General features: G+C 58.2%; 1 protein-coding gene across 1 annotated transcript in view; it reads left to right on the top strand.

The window, feature by feature from the left end:
- SPSB1 (splA/ryanodine receptor domain and SOCS box containing 1) overlaps positions 1–11,853 on the top strand; it is a 68,602-nt gene extending 56,749 nt beyond the window's left edge. Inside the window, exons 2-3 of the mRNA XM_027110288.1 lie at positions 936–1,777; positions 9,833–11,853. Of these exons, the coding sequence (XP_026966089.1) occupies positions 1,084–1,777; positions 9,833–9,960 (822 nt within the window). The 5' untranslated portion in view covers positions 936–1,083 and the 3' untranslated portion in view covers positions 9,961–11,853. The remainder of the gene's footprint in view (positions 1–935; positions 1,778–9,832) is intronic.
- The last annotated feature ends 353 nt before the right edge of the window (positions 11,854–12,206 follow it).

The following is a 12,206-nucleotide window of genomic DNA, read 5'->3' as shown; positions in this document are numbered from 1 at the left end:
CCAAGGCAGACACCGGGGACAGGCGTGGCAGGGATGGCCGGAGTCCTACCCATCGCACGTTTCAGCCCCTCCCCCTGGTGCTGCCGAGACAGAGGACGACGGACGGACGGATGCACTGAGATCTCTCCTCCAGCCCAAGGCTCCAATTTCCCTTAAAGGAGCCAAGGGATGGTGGAGCCAGGGCGGGAGTGAGGCATCTTGGAGTCGGACTTCCTCCCCAGATGGGCTGTGGGGGCCCGAGAAGAAGTTGAAGAGTGTGGGCGGGAAGGGGTGGCCGTCTACGAGTTGGTCCAGAGCTGCCGGGGCTGAGAGCCTTTGCGCCCACCCGACTCGGGGCCCGCTGGGGGGCTGCTGCGGCCTCAGGGACCGCCGACCAGGAGCTTTATGTGCACTGGGGTTCCCTTCCCTGGTGTGAACCGGCGGTACGTCTTCGGAGGTGGCTGTGCCGGAAGAGAGAGGGACCGGGAGGTGGCATGTCAAACAGCTTCTGCTGACACTCGGGGGTTCACCTTCCTTCCAAACCGCCGGCGCAGGGAGTAAGTGTCCCCTTGCTTCGACCAGGAGAGATGCCCACTGCACTGGGCTGATTTCGGCATCGGGCCACCTTGGCCTTCTGCCCTGAGAAACCGTGATGAGGTATTCAGTGAGCCTCGGGCTGGGCACCCGACACAGTTACGAGTGGTGCCCACCCGAAGTCCACTTGTCCACGTAGACCGTCAGGTGGACGGCCTCCCTCCTTTATGCCAACCTAGCTGCGGGGACAGAAGGGAATTTCACTGTGTGCCGGGGCTCTGGCCTGCCCGGAATCCGGTGTGATAGGAGCCCGGAAGGCAGACTGCTGGGACGTGCCGGCGTGACACGAACCGAGTTAGTTTCTCCCCTTCTCTCCGCATCTCCTGCTCACTTGGCCTCCTGTTTCTCCTTCCATCCACTAGGCAGTACCAGATGCTCCACACCGGCAGAGGCCACCTAGCAAACTCCCTTAGGAGTGCCGTCCAGGCCTGATTGGGAAACTGGAGAAGAGGCTCCGTGATTGATGAGTTTGCCTTGGGCGTTGGTGACCAGGTGAAACGGGAGGCCGACATGGGTCAGAAGGTCACTGGAGGTATCAAGACGGTGGACATGAGGGACCCCACATATCGGCCCTTGAAGCAGGAGCTCCAGGGTCTGGACTACTGCAAGCCCACCCGCCTGGACCTGCTGCTGGACATGCCCCCCGTGTCCTACGACGTCCAGCTGCTCCACTCCTGGAACAACAATGACCGCTCGCTCAACGTCTTTGTGAAGGAGGACGACAAGCTGATCTTTCACCGGCATCCGGTGGCCCAGAGCACGGACGCCATCAGGGGCAAAGTCGGGTACACGCGCGGGCTGCACGTGTGGCAGATCACGTGGGCCATGAGGCAGCGTGGCACCCACGCCGTGGTGGGGGTGGCGACGGCAGACGCCCCCCTGCACTCCGTGGGGTACACGACACTCGTGGGGAATAACCACGAGTCCTGGGGCTGGGACTTGGGGCGCAACCGGCTCTACCATGACGGCAAAAACCAGCCGAGCAAAACGTACCCAGCCTTTCTGGAGCCAGACGAGACGTTCATTGTCCCTGACTCCTTCCTGGTGGCCCTGGATATGGACGACGGGACCCTGAGCTTCATTGTGGATGGACAGTACATGGGAGTAGCTTTTCGGGGACTCAAGGGCAAAAAACTTTATCCCGTAGTGAGTGCCGTCTGGGGCCACTGTGAGATCCGCATGCGCTACTTGAATGGACTTGACCGTAAGTGTCCTCTGCTCTGTCTGAGGTGGCAGTGTCCCTGGACTCCCTGTGTCCCCTTTGGTCTTCGCTGGGCCCAGCCAGAAGTTTACAGTTGTTGAAATTTAAATGTCTTTAAGTAGACATCCCAGCATTCAGATCCTCAGAGGCGACTCTTGACTACCTCTGGTTAAGTGAGGATATCTAGCCAGAGTCTGCAGATTACATGGCAGCACCTTGTGGATGGATGGATGGATGGGTGGATACGTGGGTGGGTGGGTGGGTGGGTGGATGGATGGATGGATGGATGGATGGATGGATGGATGGGTGGATGGATGGGTGGATGGATGGGTGGGTGGATAGCTGGGTGGATGGGTGGATAGATGGATGGATGAGTGGATGGATGACTAAAGGAGTGAATGGATGGGTGGATGGATGGATAGAAAGGTGGATGGATGTGTGGATGGGTGGATGGATGGATGGGTGGATGGATGGGTGGATGGATGGGTGGATGGATGGATGAATGGATGGGTGGGTGGATGGATAGAAGGGTGGATGGATGGATGGATGGGTGGATGGGTGGTTGGATGGGTGGGTGGATGGATGGATGGATGGATGGGTGGGTGGATGGATGGGTGGATGGATGACTAAAGGAGTGAATGGATGGGTGGGTGGATGGATAGAAGGGTGGATGGGTGGATGGATGGTCTTTGATAAACATGGTTTGTTTCTGGTTGATCTGCCTCCAGGTTTGATCTGCAGCTGACCACATTCTAGCACAGTAACCAGCATATTATTGAGCTGGGTTTTGCAGCTTTGGGGGTACTAGGGCCTCTCACATAAATGAAAGCCAATGGCTTCTCATTCATTGGACAGGTTTAGGGTCTTTCCTGGTGCTGGAGCCTTCTGAGTGGGCTTCTTTGGGACACAGTCCCCTGCAGGGGGTTCAGTTATGATGTCAGGAGGCCTTTGGAGAGGAGAACATGGATTAGAAACAGACTGAATCAGCGGCAATTTCCACCTGTCCCTTTGGAAAAGGAAGTGGCCTTTCTCAGACCACGTGTGAAAATAGCCTACCTGTGGCAGCGCTGCCCTGGTTTGGGAAGCGGAGGGCTCTGTGGCTTTGTGGCTGGGAGCCCATGGTGGCAGGAGGCCCCAGCGTTCCAGAACTGTCCATACCCATGCTCAACCCTCACTCCTTCATGAGTCCCTTCTACCGTCTGCAGATCTCACCTCAGAAAGGGGGTGGGCTGGAAAGCTTCGTCCATCCATGCACTGACCTCTTTAAGGGGCGGATATGGCCTGGCACCTGAGATCTAACCCCACCTGCAGGCCAGGTGAGCCATGGGGGAGGCCAAGGGGCAGGAGCACAGATGCTTCCTCTGGTCTTGCAGCCTCCAAACCTTCAGGTTCCCCCACTCTTCCTCTTCCCCACTTTAGTCTTTGGAAGATACCAGAAAACATCCAGGGCCATCAGTCAGAGCGAACTCTTAAAATGTTTCTCTTTGGTGGCCTCTGCCGTCCCTCTTCCCCTCGCTGCCACTCTCAGGCTTTGGCTGGGCGGTGACAGTGAGCCCACAGCCAGGCGGGGCATCGCCTCACCTGTGCAGCCTGCACCCTAGGTCCTGGGGCTCCTGGCAGGGGTGGCTAGGTGGGCATCCAGCAGGTAACCTCTCTGAGGAAGGAACCTCAGACCTGGTCTAGGGAACCAGCAGGGCGAGTGCTGTGAGTCTTGTCTCTCCAGGTAACAGGGTAGAAGGTCCACAGCCACATCTGCCCCGTGTGGGGATGGGCAGGGATTGGAAGCCCCAGGACCTAGGGTCTCAGAGGACCCTGCCCGCAGCTCTGTCTGCCTTTTCCCAACAGAGAGTGACTGCGGCCCCAGGGAGTTTAATGCCCACTGTGTGCCGACAGATGGGTGCATTGTTGGGTCCGCTGCCTTGTCGCCAGGCCTCTGAGACTGTTGGCCTCTACAAGAACAGGGCAACCCTGTCCCCTCTGGAAACAAGTCCATCAGTGCTGGGGGTTCACACGGCTTCTCTGTTTACATGCCCAGCTCCAAGGCAGAACACAGAGCCCGGAGCGGCTGGGAGGGGGCTGGGGCCTGTTCCTCCCGTGGCAAGTCAGGGCACGAGCAAGCAGAACTGCTCCCCTGCGGAGCCAGGGTGAGGCTCTGGAGGCCCAGTCCTGGAGGGCCAGACGGGCGTCATCAGTAGATGCCCTGTCAGCTCTGCATAAGATGGGAGGTCAGATGCTTTCGCAATTTTTCTTGTTTGGGAAACTTAAAAGGGGGTTGAGGGGGAGAGGAGTAGCATGGGCATGCACTACGAGAGGCTACCCCTGCACTGGACCCGGGGGCAGGGGGAACCGGAAGTGCCCAGAGGCTTGGGCCCCCTCGACAGTCTTGGTTACGGATGAGGACGCCCCTCTCTCCCCACCATAATGCCAGGCAGTGCCGGGGCCCCCTTGGCTTCTCGCCTCCCCGCTCCTGGTCAGACATGAAAGAGCCCCAGTCTGCACTGCTGGCTGACTTTGGAGGATCCGGATGGGAAACCCCGTGAGGGTGGGGCCACTCAGGATGTTAGATCTCATGTCTTAGAAGGGTCACTCTGGCTCCTGTGTAGAAATGGACAGTAGGGGTAAGAGTGGCCGCCGGGAGGTCAGGGAGGAGCCGTGACGGTTGTGCAGGGGAGAGGTGTTGGGGGTGAGGGCCAGGGTGGGTGCCGTGGATGTGGGGAAGTGACACATCCTGGTGGCTCTGTGGGTCTGGAGACAGGGTCCATTGGTCAGTGGGGATGGAGCTGAAACCTGCAACCCCTGGATGAGGTCACCAAGGAGAGGAAGGAGGAGAGGGCCGTGGCCGAGCCCTGGGGCGCGTCACCGGGTGGACGATGGGGAAGGGGAGGTGGAATAGCTGTGGGGCTGGAGGGGAGAGTAGTGTCCTGAGTACCCAGTGAGGAAAGGATACTTCAGGAAGGCCACAGTGATGCCAGATCAAGTACACTCACGGCCAAGACTTGTCCATCAGCTTTGGCAATGAGGCCATCACTGGTGACCTTGACGAGGGTCATCAGGATGGGGTGGGTCCAAAAGCCTGAGGGAGGGGCTGGTGTAGACAGGAGAGGAGGGTGGTGTGGTCATTTCCTGGGGCCCCAGGAACAGATGGCCGCCAGCTGGGGAGCTTAAAGCAACAGAAATGTGTTCTGTGCCGGTTCAGGTGTCCGAAACCAAGGCGTGGGCAGGGTCGGTTCCTTCTGAGGGCTCGGAGGGGAGTCCGTCCCACGCCAGCACGCCTCGGCTTGTGGACGCATCGCTCAGTCTCTGCCTCTGTCATCCCGTGACCTCCTCTGTATCTGTCCTCTTCTTATAAGGACAGGGCCCGTCCTGCTCCAGTATGACCTCTGCTTAACCAATTACATCTGCAAGGACCCTGTTTCAAATAAGATCACATTCTGAGGTTCCAGATGGTCCTGAATTGGGGGGGGGAGGGGCAGTGCTACTTCACCCACAGCACGTCCCCCTCCCTGTGCTACCACCTGCAGGGGAGACAAGACAGTGACAGACAGAGCCCAGCGCTCAGATGGTGGAGTGTCTGTGGAGTGAAGTCAGGGACACCCAAGTCCTCTGCCCAGGAGGGTTTGCTTGGCTTTCCACTGCAGCCGAGGAAGGAGGAATGTCAGGGTCCACCCAGGGGGAGCAGGCAGTGACAGACAGAAGGTCTGGCCAGATACATCTTCTTGGTGTCAGGCCTGGGCCGGGCTCTGCTCTCACAGTCTTGGGGGTGATTCTGACCTGTTAGTGCTCCCTGGGTTGTCTGGAAAGTCTGCTCTCTCCTTCCCCGCCCAGCCCCACCCCACCCCGGCCGCCAGGTCCTGACCTCAGCAGGGAGCAGCTGTTTGCAGAGCGGGGCAGCCGGAGCCACCAGAGGCCTGTGCCCGGCCCCTCCCCTCCACCTCGGCTGCTGCGCTGGGCATTTTGTCCTTCCAGCCCGCCTTCCCCGGGACGCCAGGTGTACCCTCCCCCGCAGAGTCTCTGCCCCAGTGCTGGGGCCATGGGCTGAGCTGGCCGAGGCCAGAGCAAAGGCAGCGTGTCCCTATGTGACCTCCACCACTGTCCAGCCGCCTCTGATCACAGGCTACTGGTTCTGACTCTTTCTAGGGGCTCAAGGCTTCCAGGGCTAAGGCTGCAACCAGAGGGGCTGCTGTGTCACCTTGCTCTTTTCTGGGGTGAAAGGGCAGTGATGGTCATTGTAGGCGGGGGACAGGGCCCAGCTTGGCCCCTAGGTCTGCCCACCACGCTCCCTGGAGATGCAAGAGGGAAAAGGCCTATTGCAAGCAACAGACTGGCCATCACACAAGGGAGAGTCCCTGCCCCGTGGGTCCTCCCTCCTGCTGTTAATGGTGCCTCCCACTAAGGAAGCGTTGCCCTGCAGTTCAGCATTTTCAAATTCTCGCTTTCTTTGGCTCCCAGATACATTTGGTGTGGTTTGTCATGACTGTGGGTTCAGGGAAGGCCCACCTCTGTTCCTGCTTTTTGCCTTGGTGACCTCCTCCTGTGGCCTCCCAGCCTCCTGGGATGCCCACACCTGACGCTGGCTCCTTCCTTCCCCCATTCCAGCTGGGCTCTGGGCGAGCTCCTCATCGGGGGGACTGATCACCCTGCCCTGCAGGGGCTTCCTTCTGGGGTGGGGGGGAGGTCACATGAGGACAGCATGTTCTCGGAACTGGGCGGCAGAGAACCAAGCGTGCCCATGTTACCTGACCGGGTGTCAGGCATCCTTCCCCAGTTGGCAAAGACAAGGGGTTGGTGTTTTCTTTTGCTTCTTTTTTGTAAAAACGCCTTGAGGTAAAGGGAAAATACACACAGGTCCCGGGATGGTCATCCTCCACCCACGACTTTCTAGAACACATTTCTGGAGCGTTTTCACGGCAAGCTGCTTGCAGGAGGGAGCATAGGGCCAGTCCCGGCAGCTGTGAAGGCGGCGGGCGGGAACGTTGCTGAACCGGGCACTTCCTGACTTGAGATGTTCATCCTTGACCTCACAGACCCGAAGTTCATTCACAGCCTGTGAACTGGACCTGGCGCCGGGCTCTGGGGCTCCGGCTGGGTTGCAGTCTCTCGGAGAACCGAGAGGTGGCCCCGGCCGTGCGTGTTCAAACAGGCCACCAGGTGGCCGCTTCTCCTGGAGATATAGACGTGGGCGCGTGGCCTCGTGCAGTTGCTCAACCTTCTGCTCCCAGGAATAGCGCCGGCCTCGCTTCCTGGTCCTTGAGCACCACCCCTTCTCATTCATATAAACCGTGCACAGGAGCGGGCACCTGGGCTTCCCAGAGGTGGGCGTGGCGGCCAGAGACCCCTCGCGCCTCCGCGGAAGAGCGGTGGGCACCGACCACGCGGATGGAGCCGGATGCAGAACCTGCAGCCCCCCAGGCGAAAGGACTGAGGTCGTCGGGGAGGCCTTCTGGGTCCTGTGAGCGACCAACCAAAATCTGTGGGACAGACGTTTTCCCTGGCACCGTGCCCATGTCCGTTTCTGTAGCCTCACGCACGGTCTCTGCAATCAGACCATGACCCTGGCCATCGCTGTTCTGCCCTCCCGCAGGATCAGTGGCGGTGGGGTGGGAATGACCTGCTGTTTAGAAACGTTTCTTCCTGAGGGTGTTGGTAAGTTGACCCGAAACCCATTTAGCCAAGAGGTGGTGACGGGACCTCCCTCTCGGCCCTCCCTCCCCCAGCCCGGCCCCTCTGCCTCCCAGTGGGAGCTAAGCCACATCCTTGTGGGAGGGGGTGCCGGAGGAGGATGGAGGAGAGGAGCTGAACTTCCCCCCTCGATTGCTCAGAGGACCACTCACTCCTCAACCACAGGTCCGGCCGAGAGCTGCTGTGAGCCGTCGGTGGCCTTCAGGAGCTCAGCCCGTAGGACTCCGGGGAGGCTTTGGTCCACATCCTTCATCTCCAGCTGGGGAAACTGAGGCCTGGGTGGAGGGAGCCATCTGCTCGAGGTCAGGCTGCTGTGCAGGGTGAAAGTGAGGGGCCAGATCTGGGGCCACCGAGGCAGGTCGAGGTCCAGTGAAGGAGACCCAAGTCTCTGCGGGCTGGCAGGTGGAAGGATCCCAGCCCAACCCACCAGGTCTGTGGAATCCTTGACCCACAAAGATGGAAGGTCATTTAGTTCATCCTCCTGCCTCCAGGAAAGGCCCCGTTTCAAAGCTTTCCATGAAAAACATTTACTACTTCCATCCCGTCTCCTGTGACTGCCCATGGGAGATGAAGAGCCATCGTTTGTCTTCTTTTAAAGCCTGGAATTTAGTAAATGCACAATCAAGCCTAAGATGTAGTCTTTTTTTTTTCTTTTTTTTTGCGGTACGCGGACCTCTCACTGTTGTGGCCTCTCCCGTTGCGGAGCACAGGCTCCAGATGCGCAGGCTCAGCGGCCACGGCTCACGGGCCCAGCCGCTCCGCGGCATGTGGGATCCTCCCGGAGCGGGGCACGAACCTGCGTCCCCTGCATCGGCAGGCGGACTCTCAACCACTGTGCCACCAGGGAAGCACTTTTTGTTTTTTTTAATGGCAGCTTTATTGCGATAGAATTCACATGCCATACATTTCACCCATTAAGGCGCATGACGCAGTGGTCTACTGCACGCTCACGACTGCAGCCATTGCTGCAGGCCATCTTAGAATGCTTTCCTCACCCCAAACGGAGCCCCTACTCAGTTGCTCCCCATTTCCCTCAACGCCCCCAGCCTTAGGATTTGGCCTTCAATCACCGAATTTTAATCATTTAATTTAATTTAATTTATTTATTTATGGCTGAGCCATGTGGCTTGCGGGATCTTAGTTCCCCGACCAGGGGTTGAACCCAAGCCCTCGGCGATGAAAGCACCAAGTCCTAACCACTGGACCGCCAGGGAACTCCCAATAACTGAATCTTTAAATGTTATTTTTAATATTCTGAGACACACTGGTGAATATTACAGAACTTGCGTCCACTCTTTATTGGTGGAATGGGATCTCGAGGGAAATGGTGGGGGGTTTCTCAGTTTTTCGGTCTGACCTTTATTTTGTTCACAAAGGAGTTGGGGGAGACCGTGGATGAGGCCACATATGCCCTCATTTCACCTCTTTGCCTGTCCAGGACACCGTGGGGGGACCCCAGGCTGTTGCGGTGTGCTCACCTGTACGAGAGCTAGGAGGAGTCAGCTCCAAGAGGTCCAGGGTGAGCAGGGCCCACCATGCTCCCAGCAGCCTCCAGGGCCTTGGAGGCCATGACTTTCCGGTTCCTTCTGGAGCTGAGAATTTACCTGAGATGCGGGCTGCACGGAGCCTCTCTTGCAGGAAGCTAGGTCCCAGGCCCTCCGGGACACAAGGCCAGAGGTACCCTTGCAGGCTGCAGCTAGAAGCCCTTCTCGAATCCAGATTCCTGAGGCAGCTCTGCCGTGCGCTGGGCCCAGACTGCTGGGATTCGGATCCCAGCCTGTAGCCCTGGCAATTCGGTCTCCTCTGTGCCTGAGCGCCCTCAGCTGTAAGAGGGACTGGAGAACAGTCCCCGTGAGCAGTTGGGTTAACACGACATGATTCCCCTCCTAAAGGTCCGCGTGGGGTCTGGTGCCGGGGGTACGTGCAGGGGAGAGTCCATACTGTGTGTCCCGGATGGACGTGCACTGAGGGGGCCTCTAGTTTGATGGGTTAGAGCAGGGACGGCCTGGCTTGGAATGCTTGTTCCGTGTCCTACCAGCGGTGTGGCCCTGGGCAAGTTATTTGGATTCTGTCCCTCAGTTTCCTCATTGGCAAAATGGGGATGATGGTCATGGTATAACTCCCTGGGATTATCAAATCATTCATAATAAACCACTGTGAGGATTAGATGAGGGCTTACAAAGGGGCCTGGTCCAGTGAGTTCTCCGTGCTAGCAACTAATAATTCACTTAAAGTGTAAAATGAGTTAATCTGGAGTCATCTCATCTGGGCGTTAAAACTAGTATTAACGATGCTATTGCTGTTGTCAGTGTTGTTTGTTCTAGAACCACCTAGAGCTGTGCTAACCCAGCGTCCTCTGTCTCTCCTCGGTCTCCGCAGCGGAGCCCCTGCCGCTCATGGATCTGTGCCGCCGCTCGGTGCGCCTGGCCCTGGGGAAGGAGCGCCTGGGTGAGATCCACGCGCTGCCACTGCCCGCCTCCCTCAAGGCCTACCTCCACTACCAGTGATGCCCCACCCGGGACCGCCAGCACGGCTGCCCCCGGCCACCCCGGTGCCAACTCACTGAGCCACCGCCGTGCCCGCGCCCTGGACCAGCGTCTGCGGCATGGAAGTCCTGCCCTTCCTCTGCAGCCTCCCCGGCTGCCCCACCGGACACGGACTGCTCTGGACACGGGCCCCTCTGTCCCCCTTCCGGACACTGGCAGAAGTTCCCCGCATGCCGCCTCACAGCCCCTCCTGGGAAGAGGACACAGAGGATAAACTACACTGAGCTCCGATCTGCTCTCGGGGTGGCCTGGGTGCCCCCGCACCTGCCAGGTCCCATGGCGCCGAGAGCAGATCCCGGGGGTGCTAAGAGGTGCTTAGATGAGGGCCGGTGCCCGCCCAGCGGGGCAGCCGCGCCGGACGAAGCTCAGGACGTCAGGAGCTCACCGTGGCCACCGAGGCAGAAACCAAACCGGGACCTTCCCCAGGCACGTGAGCACCCAGCATTAGTCCTGGCTGTCGGTGCCCCCGTACCCTGTATTTATTCTTTTAACAATAACAAAAGCCATTTATTTATTCCACTTAGAAAGGACACCTTGTTCGGGTCACCTCTCTCTGGAGTGTTCTGTTGCTTTTCTTCCACCTGCCCCTCCCTGGGTTGTGTGTGCCTCACCTGGCCTTTTCGCTGGGTCGTGTCTGTCGTGTGTCCCCACGTGGGCACAGGGGTGTCTTTGTCTGGGTCCCTTGACCTACAGTTTCCAGGGGGCTCTGCTCCGAGTGCCCGAGTGGGCCCCTGAGGGGGCATCAGCCTTACGTGCAATATGAGTGCCTTGGGGGACCCGTCCGCACGGGCAGCGGCAGCTCCCCATATCTCTCCAGGCAGCCACCCATCGCTGGGGCTCATCCGTCTTTGCGCGTGGTTTTCTTTCTTTAGTCTTCTGTGGGGTTTTTCGGTGTGGGTTGGGTTTTGTTTTTGCTTTCCTACCTGAGATTTGCCACGTGCATCCTCGGAAGCTCTAGCTTCCCTGAGGACCACCCGAACCGAGATGGGAGGATGAGTGACTCTCCATCCCCTGAGAGGCCGGGGGCAGGGTGGGGTGGGGGAGACCAGAGCGGAGTTGCGTGTCCTAGAAGCCAGTGCAGGTCTCCGCTTGGTGCCCCTGTCCGGGTTCATCATGGTGCCCCAGAGCCGTGAGGTGGGGCAGGGGTCGGGGCGGACAGCCAGCAGGAGAGGGACGCACCCTCCCATGCACAACTCCCCCATGTAGCAGACCCCAGCACCTGCCGGCACAGTCACCGTTTCTTATGTCTTGAAGTCGACTCTCTTAGAATCTGCCTTCTCATTTCTGTACAGGTACAGTAGATGACTTTATTTGTTTAAAATGTTTAATATATATGCATATATATTTGTCTGTAAGAATTGTGTTTTAAACAGCTGCTGTAGGGTACCTTTTAAAAAAAAAAGAAAAAAACGTCTTCCAGTGGAGTATATTTTTTAAAGCACAAAATTGGCGCCAAGACTGGGTGAGGAATGTAAATTACCCCCTTATTATTTGGAGGTTTTATGTCCCCCAGCGGGTGGGGGGAACCTAACCTGTTAGACTTTGAAAGATTTTCCTCACTCCTGTTTCGGGGTGGGTCATGTTCTGATGAATGTTACACACGAGAGGGTCTCACTTATGCAGATCCCAGCCTTATCGCCTTGACCCAGCCGTCTCCCACGGACGCTGGGCAAATCACCGGGGTCCTTGCCATCTCTCTGCACCTCCGCCCCCACAGCTCCCTGAACCTCGACCCCACCTTTCTTTGCTCTCAGCCCGGAGCCTTGTGGCCTGTACAGTTTTGAAACTCCCGTTCTATTTTATGATGGTTGATAATAGTCACCTAATAAAGGAAAGTTTATTAAAATACACAAACACTTCGGAATCCCTCTTTGTGCTTTGGGGGAAGGGAAAAGGGCGGGTCCATGGTTTTCAACAGATAATTGGGTGGTTGCCCCCGCCCGACCCCTTAGCAGAGGCTGGGATGCCAGCTGGAGCCCCAGATGGAGGAGAACGAGAATCCCAGAGGGGGGATCCTAGACCATCCCCATCCTTTTTCAGAAGTTTCTGAGCCTGCAGCTCAGAGTAAGGGAACTGCTGACCTAGGAGAAAGGATTCTGCACGTGAGCGAGCGCCTCTGGCTTGCCGTTGAGTTGACTGGGCTTTTTGGAGCCCAGATGTGGGCTCGGAGCCCAAGCGCTGGGCACTCAGTGGGAGGAGCTGGTCCT

Source organism: Aethalodelphis obliquidens, unplaced genomic scaffold, assembly GCF_003676395.1.
Source record: "Aethalodelphis obliquidens isolate GAN/ISIS:26980383/991018 unplaced genomic scaffold, ASM367639v1 scaffold9, whole genome shotgun sequence".
NCBI lineage: Eukaryota > Metazoa > Chordata > Mammalia > Artiodactyla > Delphinidae > Aethalodelphis > Aethalodelphis obliquidens.
Note: the sequence above shows the minus strand (reverse complement) of the source record. Positions and strands in the feature narration are given on the sequence as shown.